At 37.2% G+C, this 20317-nt stretch overlaps 2 protein-coding genes across 3 annotated transcripts in view; both read right to left on the minus strand.

The window, feature by feature from the left end:
• The window catches only part of LOC122079037 (aldehyde dehydrogenase family 2 member B7, mitochondrial-like), a 5068-nt gene extending 4445 nt beyond the window's left edge, over window positions 1-623 (minus strand). Inside the window, exon 1 of the mRNA XM_042645260.1 lies at window positions 421-623. Coding sequence (XP_042501194.1) covers window positions 421-484 — 64 coding nt within the window. The 5' untranslated portion in view covers window positions 485-623. The remainder of the gene's footprint in view (window positions 1-420) is intronic.
• Window positions 624-2433: 1810 nt separating this feature from the next.
• LOC122077935 (cyclic nucleotide-gated ion channel 18-like) overlaps window positions 2434-20317 on the minus strand; it is a 22985-nt gene continuing 5101 nt past the window's right edge. For both annotated transcript variants that reach the window (XM_042643822.1, XM_042643823.1), the window contains 5 exons: window positions 19684-19896; window positions 18114-18424; window positions 11177-11288; window positions 3936-4172; window positions 2434-3512 (listed from right to left, as the gene is read on the minus strand). In XM_042643822.1, the coding sequence (XP_042499756.1) occupies window positions 2745-3512; window positions 3936-4172; window positions 11177-11288; window positions 18114-18424; window positions 19684-19896 (1641 nt within the window). In that variant the 3' untranslated portion in view covers window positions 2434-2744. The remainder of the gene's footprint in view (window positions 3513-3935; window positions 4173-11176; window positions 11289-18113; window positions 18425-19683; window positions 19897-20317) is intronic.

A 20317-nucleotide genomic window follows, 5' to 3' on the forward strand; every position in this document is an offset into this window, starting at 1 on the left:
GGGGGGGCAAAACAGAGTCCATGGAAGTCTCAGAGGTAACATTAGAGCAAGAGTATAACAGAAGACCACAATGGATATGATCTATGATCTCCTCTTCTCCCTCACAAAGTATTAACTATTTGTTCTTCTGAGCATTCAAGTGAGAAAACTAAGTAACTAAGATATTCAATGGAAATGTGAATCAGAACTGAAGACTACAATGTCAAATGAACTGATGAATAATGGAAATGTGAATATCTAATCAGATCTCATAAAACCCAGATATACAGAATAAAAAAACCAAGCTAATAACATAAAAGTAGGATTAAAAGAAGAGAACAAAGTGGATGAAATGGGACAAAAATTAAAACCAAAACTGGATTAAAGACTTATAAACTAAAAAGCTACAAGTGATGAAAAAATGAAGATGATGATGGTTACCTAGAGAGAACAAGGAAGCGGAGAAGGACCCAATGAGCAGAGACGATAATCTCAGAGACGCCATTGCCAAATCTCTCTCTCACTCTGGGTGGCTGGGTACCTGGACTACTAATTGAATATATAAAAAAGTTTAATCTGAAAGAGAGAGAGGAGGTGCTGGAGAGATGAAACAACTAAACTATAAATATTTAATACAACGCAATCCACGCGTTCACCAATGGAGTTGTCGAGTTCTGTGGACTAAGGCCAGAAATTAAATGATTCCTCGTTCTTCGGACCATTACAATTAAACAAAATGGAAGGAAGTTCATTTATAAATGAAGAAGAGCCATTTATGATCTGTAGGATCATAAAAATGGATTTGTTGTGTCATGTCTACTCCAACTTTCATTCTTCACTATCCCATTAGTAACTCATCATTCAAAAAAAAAAAAAAAAAAGGATCTTTTATTATGAAAGTGTGAGTTGTGATTTTTGAATTATTAATGGGAGTTTGCCCCCTGTTTTTGGGGGGGATCAAAAGGAAAAAATAGTACTTTTTTTTTTTAAACATTATCTTTTTTCTGACAAATAGCAGACGTAGAAGAGGAGGAGGACTGAGGGAGAGGTTGAATACGTATTCTGATGCTTTGTTATTTATTTGTTTTATTAAAATTAGTTGTAATTTACATAGGTTACAAAGTTTACTAGTGTGATAATTTGGTAAACGTTGGGTAGGCCTGTCGTGCAATGATTAAATTGTATTATTACAACATGTCGTTTATATATTCAAAACTTGGAACAGCCTCTCCTACAAAGCGGGGGATAAGACTGCTTACATAATGCCCCTTCACACTTCGTTGTTGTGAGAGCCTTGTGCACTACGTATAACCTTTATAACTTGGTAAAGGTTGATCATGCATGAAACAATTATGCACCCATCAAACCAACATTCGAATTTTGCTTATGGCTCTGTCCAAAAAACTGTAATAATACCCTCCTATTTGGGTAAAAGTTCAAGTTAATCCAAGAGCTCTTGAGATAAACAAACTAAATTTTAATTTTATCATTATCCTTTATCTATGCATTTTACCATTGTCTCTCTCTCTCTTTTTTTTTTTTTTTTTTTTTTTTTGAACGCCATTGTCTTTATTTAGGCTAGTGGAATAAGACAAGTGGCAAATGTCGATCCAGGGCTTGCCCTCGTGGTTGGCACTTCTCCCTTAATGGAGTTTTTCAGAGACTTGAAATCTCCTTGATGGCATCTAATCACATAACTATTAGTATCTTTTCTACTTTTCAAGGTGGATCATTTCCTTAACTTCTGTATAGATCTATGTATAGCGAATCTAGATCCTCTCTAACGTGTTAGGTGCCCAATGCTACATCCAGTAGCTGGGAAGATCCAATCACACTCCAACACATTGAGGTGTGCGCCCAGATCTTCCCACCACCGGATATCACATTGGTCGTCTAGCACATAGGAGAGGATCCTAAAATCTTGTATTGCTCCTAGTGGGCCCCTTGCACACAAAAAAAAAATATTGACAAGGGGCAATTCGATCGGTCCAATGAAATTTGGATTACAATATCCAACGACACCAACATATGTGTCAATCTGCCTATAATTTGATCTTTTGGCTACTAGTATCACTGCATCGCACATTTTAGAGGATAGGAACTCCATAAGATGTGCATCCCCTCAAATCATAGTGGCTGTTTTGGGGTTTTCATGCTTGAGCTAGACACTATCATTACTGCAAATTGGAATAATAACTAATGGTTGCATGGACATTTAGCTTCATTCTGTAATTAGTACCAGTAATTATATCTCAAGTATTCACCATAAAACTCCCCCTGGTGGGGGTGAAATCAAGTATACGTACCAATTACAATGGTGATTAGAATTGCAAATCTATACCCCTGCTTGGAATCTCCATATAGCCGACCCCATTAAGTTGGAATAAGATTTTGGATGTTATTGTATTAGAATTGTAAATCTATAGCCCTCATCTTTTTTTCCTACCCCGGGAAAAAACAAGTTAAAATAGATTCTATTATATTCCCTATATATGTCATGCTACAAAATATTTGCAAGTCTTTCCTGACAATTGGTTTGAGGGGTTAAGACAGATGCTAAATCACAACTTCATAAAGTTACAAACTAATTTGTTTTTTTTTTTCCCCCTTCCTATCCAAAACCAAAAAGAAAAGAACAGAAAATGAAGTATCTGGATTATCACTAGTAAAATATACATACATGTTACAAAGATCCTATCTAACCACTGATTTGTTTCCCTTCCCCATTTACCATGAACATGTTATTGGACTACTTACCCACCATATCAATCATTTGAAAAATCGGGCTCTTCTGGCTTAAAAAGCTTGGGCATCTTCAAACTGGAGGCAGATGTGTCAACAACCTTGAACTTCTGGTTAACTCCTCTTCTCGTATTTGCAGCAAACCTTGAAGCCAATATTGTGGCCCCAAGATGCTGGGTGTTATTTTCATTCTCTGTTGACAATCTTTCAGTATCATCATCCTCATAGTACACATCCAGAGCCTCATCACCATAATCACTCTCTTGGTTTGGAATTGGCATATTAGAGTATCTCTCATGCATCATCAGCTCCTTCGCCAGCTTTCTCTTCTTGAACCGTCTCCATGCAGCTTGTATAAAGCATGCTCCCCACGTCCTCCATTGATGGGAATAATACCTGAAGGCATGCTGGAGCTTCTTGCTGTGCAGACGCTTAAACTGCCCGGCTACAAACTTGAGGTCTTCAGCACAAAGTGCAAATGCTTCAACTTCACCAAGGGCTCGGACTGTTCGAGTAGAGGAAGGTAGATTCAGGCTTGAATTGGGCATTAGAGCCCAAGTCAGCAACTCTTCACCACAAAAATCACCAGGTCTGAGGGTTATGGAATTGAAGAATCCAGATCTTCCTCCATTGGTTGTGGAGCTCTCAAGTTGGCCTCTGATAATGAAGAGCATCTCATTAACTGGATCACCTTCACGAACAATATAGGTGTCCTGGGTACTCAATGATGAGACTAGGCGTTCACATATAGCATCCAGGAGCTGATCATCCATTTGTGAGAAGAAAGGAACCTATAAAGTGGAATGTAGGGTGTTAACCAGTAATTATGGACCTATGCACACCAAAAAGTAGGAAAATATATTAAAGAAGCTGGATTTGCCATTTTAAAATCCATGTCCAGTGTTGCACATCATGGTTAACGTTTCCTTTGGGTGCAACTCTAAAGCTAGTATAGTTTTTCATTCCTTTGGGAAAATGAAAAACTTTAAGAAGTTATAGTAAACCACCCCCCCCCCAAAAAAAAAAAAAGACTCAAGAAGTTTAATTGCACACTAATGCAAATTTAATCCCAGGTAATCATCATAGCAGAGCAAGATATTATAGGAGCTTTTTAAAATTTTAAATTGCCAAATAGTCCTAAAAAGGATGACTGCTGTAATCATTTTCCTCGGCAGATGATATTATCAACGTAGATGGAAACCAGACAGACTTACACGGCGAACAAGAGCAAGACATAGATGCCGTTGAATTTCACGACGAAGGTCTAAAGGTAAGGAAAGCAATATAGACTCTTCATCAACTCCTCTTGTGGCAAGCCATTTATACTGAACAAACCGGCGAACCCGCTCTTGAAGATCAAGCGGAAGTTGGCGATGCCTCATCCACTCTTCAGTGTCTCTTCGCTTTACTCTCCACTCTTCGAGTCTCACCGTCATAGATGCAAGATATGTCTTCACAGAACAAAAATAAAGTATTGATAAAATACTCAAAATCATTCAGCTAATTATTTCCGCTGAATTCAATAATTTTATCATTGTACGGCTACTTATAGTCAAAAAATTAGAATAGTCAAGACTTCCAGTATGACAGAAGACCACAAGAACAGAGATCCAAACTTTCCTGGAATGAAACATTCATACCTGCAGTTATATTTGATAAGAGTAACGATAAAACTGAATCAGGAAACGCCAACACCTTACTATTTAACGTTTTGAAGGTATGCTTATGCTTTTATGTGACAAAAAGTTAAGATGATATGAACAGTTTCCACCATATTTGATAGTTGTCACAGCACCTAAGTGAACCAAGGTGGTTGAGGGGGGCAATTTTTAAGGCGACATAAGCAAGGTGGCATGGTTTCCACAGAGCTTAACCAATTAGCGTTATGTGAATATGCGACTAATGCATGAACTCAACTTCCAGGTGACTGGATGATCTTGATGGCCACCAGAATATAATATTATGCTCTAGAACTGCAATTAAGGCCTGGCCAATCTAAACCAACAAAAATTGAGTGGGGGCTAAGCTGAGTCAAGCTTGGCCTCAAAATTGGACAAGAAGTTGAGTTTGGTACTATCTACTTCAATGCCCAAGGACCAATCCATATCTCAATTAATCACTTTAAATCATATAATACTTCAGTCAACTTCGGGCCTGTTTGATAACGTTTCAAGAAACGGAACAAAAAGCGTTTGATAAAACTGTTTCGTTTCACTTGTTTTCAGAAATAGAAATTGAAATTTCTACCTATTTATGGCTCAAGAAACGACCCAGGAAAAACAAGTTCATAGAACTTGTTTCTCCGTTTCTGGAAACGACTCGTGGCCATTCTTTCGCTGGTTACTATCGACTTCCAGAAACATGGCTTATCAAACACTTTCAATTCCATATTTGTTTCTAGAAACGGAAATTTATGTTTCTGCCGTTTCTTGAAACAGAAATGGCAGAAACGTTATCAAACGAACCCTTCAGCAACCTAGAACACAACACTGGTGTGTGTGTGTGTGTGTGTGTGCTGTGCCACATCCCAGCCATTTGAGATGTGACTGGACTGAGGGTGGTGCCAAGGAAAGAGTACATAGTACAGGCTGGGCAAGGACTGAGCTTGACCCTACTCAATCCAGGGAAAACTTGATATAGCCAGCGTTGGCATGTGACACAAGTGGAAGGCCATTGAGAGACAGAATGGGCCTGCATTTAATATAAATAAATCATAAGCCCAGCCCACACAATATAAATGATTAATGTGTATTATGTATCACAAAACAGTGCTCAATGGACCGTTGGACCGAGTGGTCTCTGTTCATAGTCAAAGCATCAGGACCACTGAGTAACGTGTAGAAACCCCATTTTGTCACCCTGAGGATGTTCAGGGCAATAATGAGATGGACATCCTAGGACAAAGAGGAGGACCCAAAATTTATAATTTTTAAAATTATCAAAATACCCCCTAGGAGAGGTTAATTAGGGAAAATTAATAAATCTGCCTTAAAGAGAGTAATTCATGAATTGGGTTTATTTTTATCATAAAATATCCATTGTTATTTTTATCATAAAATATCCATTGTTATTTTTATCATAAAATATCCATTGTTTGAAGATGTAAGAGTAGTTATGAACCCTGTAGACCATCCCCATGGTGGTGGTGAAGGGAGGGCCCCAATTTGTAGAAAAAAACCCAGAATCCCTTGGGGTTATCCTGTGCACGAAAACGGCTTGATTAGGCCATTATTGTATGCGATTTTTTGCCCATGTGGGCTCCACACTTGAAAGGATTTTTTAATCAGTTTATTTGCCAAATCAGTGACCAAACTCCATACCATCATATAGTACTCAGAACGAGCTTTGCAACAATGTTTGGTTCACAAAAATTGGACATACGGATTGAAGCTATGATTTTTTGAAGTGTATAATAATAATAATAATAATAATAAAGGAAAAAATAAATAAATAAATTGGTTCGAATAGCTGCTCAAACCATCAGTCGTGCCACAAGTCATCCAACAAGTCAAGACTCAAGACCGACACTCCCAAGTGTTGACTTCGGGTAACATCATCCGACCTCAGCATTAGTTTGAAATTTAAAAATAAATGAACCAGACCAACTCGCAACATGTCCACACACGTGGACGACTTATTGACTTTTAAAAATGTAATAAATGCCAAAAAAAAAAAAAAAACCTTAGAAAATGTTTTTATAAATTGTAGACCTGACCCTCATTTGGACACACCCTATATCCCTAAGAACACCCCGTTAGAGACCTCCTAGAGAGTCACTAAAATCCTGTCAATTTTCTGCAAAAAAAAAAAAAAAAAAGAGGTTCAAACAAATCCAAAATAAAATAATAGAATTGTTTCCAAACCTTAGATTAGCACCTAAAAACCCCAGAAAATTCCAAAAAATGTCCATATAGTGCAAAAACACCATATCTGTTTTGCACTGCTTGAGATTGAGGGCACCACTTAACAAATAGAGGGTTTTTAAATTTAGGTAATTCAATCCTTCTTCTTCTTCTTTTTTCTTAATATTGAAGGGATAGCAGCCAAAATTTCTTCAAAAGGGATATTTCTGCCTTAATAAAATCCTAGCAACATTCCATGGTTTTCCTATTCGATTTACATGTGTTTTAATACTTTTTTCATTATGTCTATTGTATTGTAACTTGCTTTATTTGACATAATTTTCCCTTTTCCCACATTTTAAGTATTTTTATCTTTAATTTCTTTTCCGAGCTTTTTAATGTATTAGTATCTTGTAAATATCTTGTGTACTAACCTCAAGCTGCTAAAGATGTCCTGGGCAAATCGAAAGAAAAACGGCATTCCTCTAAGGAGACTTGATTGTGAGAAGATGAGGTTCAAGCAGCCATTAAGCATAAGAAAACTAGTTTTAAGACATGACAAAGGGCTAAGGATGTAGAGGATCTAACAGTATCTAAATTTTCCAAAAATGAAGCTAAAAAGATTGCGGGAAAATAAAGGGCGAAGAAATATGAAGATCTTTATAACAATCTGAGCACAAAGGAAGGGGAAAATTTATCTAGAAGATTGATGTAGATCGAGCCTGCAAAAGAAGGGGACTGCTAGCTTCATCAAACCAGACCAACCAGCCCCAGTGTTGGCCCATCAAGCCAACTCAAAACCAGAATTCACTGTTCCCATGAACAGTAATTTGGACCTTTTTTTGTTTCCTTTTTGTGTTAACAAGTAGCTAAAGTCAGATTTAGTCTTCTAGAAAAGTCCTTTATTGTCTTATATTTGTTTCTTAGAGTACAAGTCAGTAATTAGTTACTAAAAGTCATTAGTTTCTATTTTATGTTAGTTTCCTTTGTTAGTTTGTTCCTAAATTGTAAGGTTGTGTCTAGCCTATTTAAAGAGACCTTTGTAATCAATTTGAGGAGATTAAAAGAAGTTTATTTTGAGATGGTTTATGCTGCTTTGCAGTGGGATATAGTTGTGTGAGATGCCCAAAACCTAACCTTCTTCTTCCCTCTTCTCAACCTTCCATCGAATCCTCTTTGTTTCTTTTATTTTCTTCTTTATTCTAAATTGTGAGAGAGTATTTTGACAGTTATTACAAGATTGTTTGAAAACTTGAAGCCCTCTAAGATTGCTGATCAGAAGACAGACCCACAGAGCCTATCAATTTTCAGTTACAGGATTTTCAAGGGAAGAATGTTCAAGCGCATAACTTCTAGACCAGATCTCTAGCTGCAGGAATTTGAGTGTTTGTTAGGACCTTAGGAGGACCAAAATTTGAGGATCATTCAACACTTCCAGACCTAGTTCTTAAAGAATCACCAAAAGTTTCATTTTTTTTTTTGTGCAACCAGCAGATCTCTCAATCCAGCCAGCAGGATTTGCTCAATTTTGTATGGTTTGTTCCCTCATATAGGATCTCCATTTGATCCAAAATTCAGCTCCATCTGTGTTGTGGTTTGTGAGTAATCGTAATCTCCTTTATTCAGCCTTATTTTTCCAGAACTCAGTTTTCTGTTGAATCTGAACTTGTTCATGTGTTGGAGTTTATGATGGATCCTACTGGGACTGATTACCCCTTGCTAATTTAGCCTTACATCAAAGATAACTAAAATGAGGGAAAGGAAGATAAGAGATTTCGACCATATTAGATGTATTAAAAGTGAAGATGGTAAAGTACTAATAAGGGATGAGGATATTAAAGAGGGATGGAAAGATTATTTCTATAGCTTACTAAATGAAGACATTTCGAGTAATAGTGTCCCGAAAGGCTGCATTACCCATCAAAACACCACATGTCGTAGATAAAAATATATATGAAAAATTAGGATGCCTAAAGTAAAAGAAGCTTTAAGAGGGATGAAAGTAGGCAAGGCACCAAGTCTACAAGGGATCCTAATAGAAGAGCGGAAGAGCTTAGGGATTTGTGGTTCATCTTCGCTAACCAAGTAATTTAATAAGATTATGAGCACAAGAAACATACTAAATAAGGAAGCATTGTGGTTCCGATTTATAAAAATAAAGATGATAATCAGAGTTGCAATAACTATAGAGGCATAAAACTTGATGTAAAGGAGGCCTTGGAAGAGTTCCTAGATCGTTTGGATCAGCAGAAGACCACATAGTCCAGCCGAAGATACTAAATGAGTTCGTGTGTTGTTCTTGCCTACCCAACACCGACAAAGGATGGTACTTGGAGGATGTGCATGGACAGTCAGGCTATTAATAAGATTTCAGTCAGATACCGGTTCCTTATTCCTCGGTTGGAGGACATGCTTGACAGGCTGAGGGGATCCAAGTTATTTACAAAGATTGACGTTCGCAATGGATATCACCATGTTCATATTAGACCTGGTAATGAATAGAAGACCGCCTTGTACGAGTGGTTAGTGGTATCTTTTGGATTATCCAATGCACCCAGTACCTTCATGACGTTGATGAACTAGGAATTTAAACCTTTTGTTGGGAAGTTTGTTGTAGTCTACTTTGATGATATCTTGATCTACAGTTCTTGCCTTACTACTATACATGGACAGTCAGGCTATTAATAAGATTACAGTCAAATACCAGTTAATCCTCAGTTGGAGGACATGCTTCATAGGCTGGGGGGATCCAAGTTGTTTACAAAGATAGACCTTCACAATGGATATCACCATATTCTTATTAGACCTGGTAATGAATGGAAGACCGCCTTCAAGACAAAGGAAGGCATGTACGAGTGGTTAGTGGTGTCTTTTGGTTAGTGGTGTTGTAGTCTACTTTGACGATATCCTACTCTATTGTGCAGTGAGCAAGAACACTTGGATCATAAACAAATATTGAGAGTGTTGCAGAAAATAAGTTGTACATCAACTTGAAGAAATGAAACTTTATGACAGACCGTCTAATAATCTTGGGGTTAGTGGTAAGTGCCAAAGGAATTCATGTTGATAATGAGAAGGTGCACGCTATCAAAGAATGGTCAGTCCAAAACTGATGTAGAGGAGGCCTCAAAATGCTTCCTAGAGCGTTTGGACCGGCAGAAGACCACACAGTCAAACCAAAGATACTGACTGATTTTCCTGAATTTTCAGCATTTTTTAGAAATACTGCTGGAACCAAAACTTTTGACTCAGCTAGCACTGTGGGAGCCGTAACCCCAATTCGGAAATAGCAGCCAACGCTCCATAGGTGAAAACGGCCCAGCCCAAGATTCTTCTAATTATTCTGTTTAGGCCCTCAATGGAGCCCGCAAAGTTTGGTCGCACAAATTAGGTTTTTTTTTTCTAGTTTCCCATTATGTTTACGTTTTAACGCTATTTACTAATTTTTACGTTTTGTCTCTTCCTTAGAAGTGACCTAACTACATAAGTTCTCTTTGGTGCTTCTGTAAGGCACTTCAATTTTGAATCAAAAGCAGCTGTTTGCTTTCTTTACCTTGTGGATTTGGGGGTTCGTCTGTGTTAGAACGATATCTAACACACTGCACTTTCAATTGTGTTAAAACTAATAAGTCATACTATGAAATTATGGGAGCGCGTTGTTGAAACTTGCTTGAGACAAGAAACTACTAAAACAAAGAACCAATTTGATTTTATACTAAGAAGATACGCACGGGTTTCATACATGTTGGGCTTTTGTTCTCATGTGTTTTGAGCGTAATAGGCCACTTTATGGACCTAAACTAGGGCATTAAGGCTGCCTACGAGATTTACTGATTTCTTTCCTTTTTCATTAGTTTTCTTTTTAGCTGGGTTCAATTTAAGTTGTTAGTCTTTGTTATTTCTTAGGAGTTAAGTTACTAGTTGAGTCAAGTCATTAGTTCCTTTTTACTTAGTTTCTATTTTCAGTTTTGCTTCAATTTTCAGTTTTAGAAAGTACTGTTTTAGGAGTTTGTTTGTGGTTTCTTTTTAAGGAACCTTCTATTTTGTAAGGGCTCCATAAGCCTCCCACAATTTTATGAAAAAAACTGGGTACCCTGCTTTCTTATCACATCTTTTACAGCTATGTTAATTAGGCTTGTTATTTATTCAATTCAAGCTTCACCCAATTCTGGATTGATATTCAGTCCCAATCCCCATAGGAAGTTGAACCTTGTTTCTGGTCTTATGAGACAAGGAATTCTTCACTTTTCTTAGGTACTGGGTACCCTGCTTTCTTATCACATCTTACATGTCAACTCAGTAGTTAGTATCCATAATTGCAAAGCAACCCATAAGTGAAGGAATGGGAAAAACCATAAATTTCAAGCATTTTTATACATGCAATCAGAAAATTGTGGACATCTCAGATAGTTGAACTGTGCTTCTGTTTTCAGCTATATGATACAGAGCCACAGGCAGTTTTCATCACAACACCCTCCTATAGATCCCACATGACCCCTATGTTTCACCCCCCCCCCTTTAATTTTCATAAGGGAGCAATTAATATCACCAAGAAACTTATAGCTATGCAAATCTAAAACGCTTCACCAATATTTACAAAAAAAAAATGATACCTGCATGTTTCCAATCAAGTGGGAGAACAGAACTAGACCCACAATGCATATAAGAATGCAAAATGATGTCTCACCAATATATGTGCTTGTATCCAAGTTTTGCCCATATGAACTACAAAGCAATAAGAAAAACATTTGAGAACAGAATAAACTCTTGCAAGCATATTCTGGAATTGGAAAAGATTTAAAATTAACAATCATAAACAAAATCAAGGCAACCAATTTACTTCGTAATTTATTCTAGAAAATAATGACCACATTACCAATACTAAATGGTCACATTGATAAACATAAGTGAACAAAAATAACAGCAAGCAAAGTATCACCCTTCAAGAGGAAACATCATAGCCAAAGTTCTGTTATGAGTAAACTGATAGTGTAGTTATTCTTAAGGTCAGTAGGTGAGCAGTGAGCACACACCATAGTTTTGCTATTATTTGACAATTTATTCCACCATGATTATAACAAAACAAAACTTAAAACAATCTGCCTAATGCAGAGCAAGAGTCATTGAATTGAATGTGGTTTCCCATGGTTCAATTGCAACAAATATTTCTAATCAGTGAGCAATGATGGAAATCAAATAGCTAAAGATGAGAAAAGAAATAAATAAATTGAACAACACTGTTTTTCCTTACCAACAAATTTATTGTCAAATATCAAGGGGGTGGGGAGGAAGAGGAAGAAGAAAAACAAGTTGATCACATGCTTTCTAGCAGGTTTATTTTATTTGTGGGGCCAACACAAGGATTCTTTAAGGGTTGAGTTCATGTCACAAGATAGAGTTTTATAAGTATAAGGGCCTAAGGGGGCACAATGTTTTGTCATAGGTAAAAGAGACTCGAAGCTGTGGTCAGTCAATGTTGTGTGGTACCTGTAGTTCCATAATTAAGATGAAGCAAGATTACTTTCCAAATATTTTGGAAATTTTGTTTTCTTCATGTGTTTGGAGATCTTAATTTCTTTTTCAGTCTGTATGGGTCAGTCTCTCCCTCTCTCTTCATCTAGCTCCTTCCCCTGTTTTTTTGCTCAATCTTCTTCTTTGCACCTTTCTCTTTTTCATCAAAGCAAGAGGTGGAAGAAACTCCACTACCATTGCTTGAAGGGCTTTCTGCTTGCAAGATGGCTGGATGGCATAATCTATCACCCAACAGTAGCAGCTTTTGTAAGCCCACCATGTATTAAAGGCACTTTGATTATGGTGCTGCAAAGCAGAATTGCAGAAGCCCTTGAGTCAGTGATGTTGTAGCGCTATTGTGGCTGGACTGATATGACCGGATCTGGAAAACTAGACCAAGGTGGAACCAACCCAACCCGAGTTTGTTGACCAACAAGGGTTGGTAGAGTTTAATTAGGTATATGGGGATATTTTTGTAATTGCCTTCTACTTTGATAAGATTTTGGCCCTGCATGATGACACTTTTGTTTCAAGGCCAAATTCCCAGACAAAAAAATCTGTTTGGTAACGCATAAGAATTTCTATTTCTGGGTCAGAAAGAAACAGAAACACATTTGATATATGCAATAACCTCTGTTTCTGGAACTTCTATAAATTTTCAAAAATGCCATTGAATACCCAAAATTTGGTGGTGGCAGTGGTGGTGGTGGTGGTGGTGGAGGCGGTGGTGGTAGAGGTGGTGGTTGCAGTGGTGTTGGTGGAGGTGGTTGCAGTGGTGGTGGTGATGGCAGGTGGTGGTTGAAGTTGCATCGGTGGCAGTTGAAGTTGCATTGAACGTGGAGTTTTATTTTTAACATGAAATTTCTGTTTGCCCATCAAATTAAACATTTGCTCATTAAAGAGCAACTCCCCCCCCCCTTATTTCTCCCTTCCGTTTCTAGAATAGACAAGTTCCAAACTAAAGCTTCTTTCTTTGTGTTTCTAGGGGGCAGACCTCGGTGCAATGATAAGGTTTCTTCCATGTCCATCGCGACCTAGTTAATGGTCACGGGTTCGAGTCAGGAAACAGCCTCTTTGCGAAGCGGGGGAAAGGCTGCATACATTATGACTCTCCCCAGACCCCGCAATGGCGGGAGCCTTGTGCACTGGGTACACCCCTGTTTTTTCAGTGGTTCTCAGCAACTGGTTCATTACCAGGAACAAACAAATGAACCTGCGGTAACAAACATATTTCTATTCTTTTTTTGTTCTAAGGAATGAAAAACAAAGAAACATAAGTGTTATCATGCACGGTCTTAGCTACATAGGATGGTAGTAATTGATTGGAGTCCAATTCACTTTGTATTTCTGATTACTTGCTATGGTAGGAGTTTGTTTTATTTTATATTATATATATATATATATATATATGTAAGCAACCATTATGCATAAGGAGATGGAATGAATGTTCAGTTTTTGTTTCATTGTAGCCTGCATGTCGCGACAGCCAGTTGGCTGTGGAGTGTTCTTCTCCTTCTCTATCTATTCAGCCTCCCTTCTCGTCTCAGGTGACCCTCTTTTAGTTCTTGTTGAGAATATAGTGCTGGGATATTTTGCAATGATACTTTTCAAATCATGGGTTATTTGCAATTCTTAATGAGGGCTATCCTCAGTTGCCATTAGGGTTATTGTTCTTACTTGTAATTATGCAAGTTAATGATTAAACTAATCCAGTCTATCCATATAGTCTCTTCTTCTTCTTCTTCACTCCTCTTCGTTTTCTTCTTCCTCTCTTTAGTAGGGCTAAACTCACTCAACAGCAAGCATTATACCCATCCAATAGGTAGGACTGAAGAACAGAAATTTCAGCAACCAAAGTGGACCCGGTATATAAAAGAACCGGGCTCAGATGAAACCTAAAGTTTGTTCGAAAGGGTAGCTAGGGTAGCAGAACAATACCTTAGATTTTGGTGCTGATCCAAGGGTTGGATCAATGGTTGCAACAGGCAAAACAGAAATAGAGAACATAAACAGATATAGTAACAACCCAGAACTAACAATCAACAAACCAACGGACAGATCAATATTAAAGTTGGATCGATCATTGGGCTTGGTCAATGGAGATGAACCTCTAAATATCACAGCATGTTAATGGTCAGATCAGAAGATATGATAGTAGGACTGAAATTGGGAACTAAACACCCATAGCAGAATCCAGCCATGGGATGTGACTGACATTGAGATCATAGTAGGCTACTAACAGCAGTAAAACTCTTCAAAATTCTGTAGGTAGCTGACAGTCAGATGTGGAAATAACACCACAGTTCTAAAATTAAAAACTAGGACAGCATAGGCAACTTACAGACTTGAGAAACAGCCCTAACCATTAAAAGAGGTTGAAGTTCACGTCGATGAAGGTCTCAAAGAAAGGATTACACCCTCAAAATAATGACCAAATCGGATGGCCAACATAGCAGTTAATGAGACCTGAATTAACGCTGCAGTATAACTCCGCAAAAGGGTGCCACAGGTCAGGATGAGTCCACAAAACCTTCACTTGTTGCTGGTTTTATGAGATCAATACCTGAACTTCGTGAACAGCAGGCAATAACACTGATGTAGCATTTGTCGAATGCTCCACGGTACAGAATTTGTAGCAGTAGTAAAACAGAAACAAAGAAGAAGAAGGGAGGAATAGGGGGGACATGACCATGGCCTCTCACCCAATTCCTAGGCCAATCTCTACTAACCATCAGGAAATCTCACCACACAACTGCATCTCACAGCAAACAAAGGCAAAGACAATATTCTTTCATTAATAAAAATTGTTGGTATAGGCATAGTGGCCCTTACAATATATAGGTGCTTGTAGCACTCTAACAGAAAATAGAATTATAGAAAGTAAATAAAAAAGCCCACGCATATAGTCAGATCCTTGTACAATAAGAAACTTAAATAAAAGGAAAGAGAGCCTAAGATTTAAGTATTATCCACTTAAAACTGAAAACAGAAACTACATAAAATATAGAGGAAAAAAAAAAGGGGAGGGGCATACCCAGTGCATGAGGCTACTGCAAAAGTTAAGCGGTTGAACGACACCAATCTCAAGAATATTGATAGGTGTTTGCTTACATAATTTATTGGTGGGTTTGTGGATACAGTGCATTTTGAGTTGTGACATCCTACCTCTAGGCGTTTCACATATGTCTTGGATGACCGTGGTTTTTTCACAAGGCACAACATTGTTGGTATACGAACACCTACTCTTTCACTAACGGCGGCAAAGAAAAGAAGTTTCTTTCCTCCAAAGACTAATGTAGTACTATATTTGAAAGAATCAAAATAGTAGCCAGTTGACAAGGATCTATACTCCAAGATAATTTAGATGCAAATAATGAAGACTAGGAGAGAAAGAAGACAACAACTATAGAGGAAAAACAAAACAATATTCATGAGGGGCAAAACAATAATTCCCAACCCAAAATTAGGATAATAAAGCATAAACAATCTATGATTTCAAGAGTTAACTTGAATCAACAAACAGAAGCAAAATAGAAACTATCTGAACACAAAACATTAACTTTTTCCAAATCTTGAGAAGGGTAGTTTGAAATTGGTATTTTGCAAATACCAAAAGATCAAGCCATCAGAACAGGTCCAAATTTGAATCGATCCCCAAATTAAGATTCTTCAATGCCTGGTCAAAATTTGAGTTCCTGGATGGCTGAATTTCTTAATCAAAAAAATCGTGTGGCATCCAACCTTCTAGAAGACATGAAGAAATTCAAAGAAAACTTGAAGAACAATACTTACTTGTTGTTGGATGAAGAATACAATGAAAGAATAAAAAGAAAGAAGAAAGATTGAGATGGGATAGATGTGGATAGGATGGCTATCTCAGCCTAGGCCTCTCACCCACAACTACCTCAGCTGTTGAAGAAATTCTCTCTCAGAATTTTAGGAGCACAAAGCTGCAATTTCATTCATAAATTCGTGTACAATGTTGTAGCCCTTTACAAACTTATATAGAAGACTCAAAATAGAATCAAACACTAAAAAGGAAAGGCCTAGCCCAATCTTTAACTAATTGAGAAACTAAACTGACTAAGAAACTGAAATAACAAAGAAAATAGATTCAAAACAGGACTCTGAACTAAACTAATAAATTAAGTCTTTTCCTACTTTCTACCCATATTTTAGGCCCATTAAAGTGGCCTATTACAACTAAAACCCATGGGATCAAAGGCCCAACACCTATATAACCCAATCCAAGGTTTATTTCCGATAAAATAAGTCCATAAAGTGACTTATATGCATCAAGACCTCCTTGAAATTAAGCTCAATAAGGTAGCAGGGTTGTTCGTCTTCTAGCAAGCTGACTCAAATGGCATCCTTAGTCCTTATCCATATTTGATGGAGTCAAGTTCATTTCAGAGGAGGAAAAAAGTTCATGCAACAGCGTTATCGCTGCTGGACCAATACAACCGGATCTAGAAACCCAAACTAGGGTAGAACAGACTCAGCCCGAGTTTTGGGGAGGTCTGTGTGATTTACCCAATAACTTTTGTATCTTTTATCCCTACCATAACAAAAACTAAACAACCAGAACCTGTGAAGAAGAAAATAACTGAGTGAGAGAGACAATGGAGATGGAGAAGAGAACGATGGAAGAGGTTGTTGAACCACGACAGACTCAAGCTGTAGAGATCTATTGTGGGTTGTGCCTTTATTTATAAACTTGTAAATATAATTGTAATCTGAATAGGAAACTAAACTTAGTCTAAACAGGAAACTCACTTAGACTAGGATACTAACAACTAACTCCTCAACTTCTGCAGGTTTAGCTCTTTCTATGCTTGGAATCTCATTCGTTCCAGAGGTCCTTTGGTCCCTTGGCACAAGGTTGTCTGATTCCCTGGCCACATTCCCCGCCACTCCTTCACAATTTGGAGATTCTAGTCCAAATTTCTCCCAAAAAGGAAACCATGATAGGGATACTCCCCCAAATCATGGTACAAATCTTAACATCTACCAATAGGCCCTTTCAATTTCTGGTTAATTACAGCATTGCCACTCCCCTTATAAACTGATATTTACATAACTGCCTCTATCTTATGTTGTTGACCCATATAGAGCTTGGGTGGGCCCATAAGAGATCCGAACGGGGTTTCGGGACCCCGGATTGTATCAGTCCATCATGCCATGGGAACCTCAACCTATCCATGGCTACCTCCAGCACTTCACCCATCTTTCTGGACGTTGGGATGTTAAACACCGGGTTGAACACTTCAGTGAACCTTCTGCTATACAAGCACTGCTCTAGGGAAACCTATTATTTCCTTTCTCAAGTTTCACCTTATCCAAAGTCTAACTCCAAATTTCTTCAGTTTCACTTTTAACTTTTAACCCCTTATCTTAAAATTTTAAAATTTGTGCTAATAATGTCAGCCATATATCCTTAATGAATTCATACATTCGCTTCCCTTGATTCTGTTCCTTCTATACTAAGCAAATTCAGAGAACAAATGTAAAACAATAATAACTAATAGAATCATACAATAGGGCACCATTTAAAATCACTTTCTTCAATCCCTTAAGGCTTTCTATGTTCTCTCTCTGCAGGCATGTTCACCAAAATTAAGTTTATCAAACAACAAGTATTACAACAAATAGCAACAACTAATAAAGAAAAGGAAAGTGATGTCAGTTTATTACTCACAAAGTAGTCAACCCATTGTACAAAGAGCAAAAAAATATGAATGTTACCACCCCAAGTTAAAAGCAAATGCCAAATAGTCTATGTCAACCAAGTCAGTATCAGTCAACTAAGAACTTAGCATTAGTCACCTCTTAGTCAGCTAGATGATCCATTAGGCAACACAGTCACATTATACCTATATCAGTATATGTATGAAAGGACTAGTCATCAACAAGCCAAAAAACACTATCAATCACTGCTGTAAGAGCTACATTCAAGAATCATTAAGTCAACAAAACTCAAAGCCATCCCCCTCCCCCTTTAAAATTTAAAAACTGAATATTATGAGAAAGAGAACATACCTTAAATTTTTTAAACCCCACCAAAGGCAATACAAATACCTCTCCAAAAATCTTGCTGTAACAACATCATTGGATAAAGCATCAGAAAATAGTCCAAACTTAAACTGGATATTATCATTTGAAATATCGCAATTAGAGATAACACGAGTTATATTCAGCCAAGTGTTTCGATCGTCCTCTTCTAAACTTCTACAATCCAGAAAAATAGGATTACAGGGAACCAGCATGGCAGTTTCCTCTTTCTGACACTCTGATCTCCAGCAGGTATGCTGTCGTTCAATGGACAACACATACCAGGAAGCTCCTAAAACCTGCAGAGCAGCAGAATAGATAAATAATTAGGTGTAATCATAGTTGTCATGGCGCCAAGGTGAACCAAGGTGTTGGAGGGTCGCCTAAGCGCTTAGGAGACAAGGCACCCACCTTAAGGCGACCAAGTGTTATTTTTTATTTTCCCCTTTTTTTAACATTAATTAGTATGTTATATATTCATTGTATCGTAAAAAATCAAAACTAAGCCAAATCAAGTCATCAAAAATCAAAATTAAGCCACATCAAATCATTAAAAAATCAACATTAAATCACATTAAGTCATAAAAAATTTAACATTTAGAGAAATGCTCTTGTTCTATAATAAGTTTGACTAGTCAAATGATTTAATTTTTACATGAAACATTTTATATTAAATATAACATAAAACTAGCTTTTCAACAAGTCTAAGATTATTTAAATCTGAGTTGTAATGACAAAGTTATGTTCTAGTCAAACTTATTTTAAAGTGCGCGACGCTGTGAAAATCGACTAAATGAAAACAATATTTTGGACATCAAAACAAAAGATTATTTTACCGAAATTTTGGTCTTCAACAATATTTCACCATGATAAGATTTATAAGATTTTCAGAATCGAGAAAAACACCAGCATTTGAAAGTTGAAAATCACCCCAATAGCCAGAAATCCAGTTTTTGTTCTTGGACTAAGAGTTGACATTTTATCCTTTGGGAATTTAATTTTTAAACTATTTTTATTGGATTCAAATAGGGGTATTTGCTTATTTATGAATAATACCTTAAGTAGTAATCTTTTACTTAAATGGTATTTGGCATAAATAAGTGCCAAAATTTAAGGCGACATGCAGTGCAATAAGGCTACTGTTGCCTAGGCCCCAGGACTAACTGCCTAGACGCTAAGGCGGCGTTGGCAACTATGGGTGTAATGGCAGCAAGGATCTCGATGACAATAATGCTGCAATTATGAAATATATCCTCCATTTCAAGGAACAATCATGTCAATAACATAATGCATGACTTGACTATTAGTAAATGAGCATTCTAACATACTCAGTAATATAAGAGAGGGGACCATTCTAGTGGTGGGTCTTTTAATGTTTACCAAATTGACATTTGAGAAACTGATGATGCCATCAAGTGTAAATAAAGGGGGTTGTCACACGTGTTAATGTGATCCTTGTGGAATTTTCAGATCTGTTGTTCATAATGGAATTATATATATACTCTTTTTGGTCAACAACCATGAATTTACAAGCAAAATTGGGAGATTGAATACATACATGACTAGCCAGCATATAAAGGAGGAGATTGTAAGCAGCTCCTGCCCAAGCAGTATTAGCAACAACCCCAGTATTTTTAATGATCCGACGATTCAAAGGGAAAATGAGAAATAATCTAGGGACATATTGAAGGAGAACAATCAGAGCAAGTGTGTTGTTAGTATGATCAGTAGCGGACTGCCTCACTGCCGGCAGAATAAACCAGATGACCATCTGCAATATAAAAAATCAATAGAAGCATAAGCTTTAAAAGAGGCACATAGCACAGACACCAATTATGAAAAAACAAAATGGTTGGAAATTTCCAAAACACAATAGTTTAGCACTTCAATGGAATAATAATTCGCATTTCTAAGGGCTTAAAATATTTTAGGTTGCACTAAACAACAACTTCCACCAAATGCAGCCCACTTAAGCAACAGAGCCAACTATAACAAAATTAGTTTTGACATCTTTCTTTTAGCTTGTTAAGCCATATGACGTCACCAAGATGGAAAACTAAAGCAGACAATGACTCCACTCAACTAAGCCATTTTTTCTAACTATGAAACAGAAAATGAATATGTTGCTTCTTTCTTTCTTCTTCTTCTTTTTTTTTTTTTCTTCTTCTTCTTCTTCTTCTTCTTCTTTTTTT

Source organism: Macadamia integrifolia, chromosome 5 (assembly GCF_013358625.1).
Source record: "Macadamia integrifolia cultivar HAES 741 chromosome 5, SCU_Mint_v3, whole genome shotgun sequence".
NCBI classification, from domain to species: domain Eukaryota; kingdom Viridiplantae; phylum Streptophyta; class Magnoliopsida; order Proteales; family Proteaceae; genus Macadamia; species Macadamia integrifolia.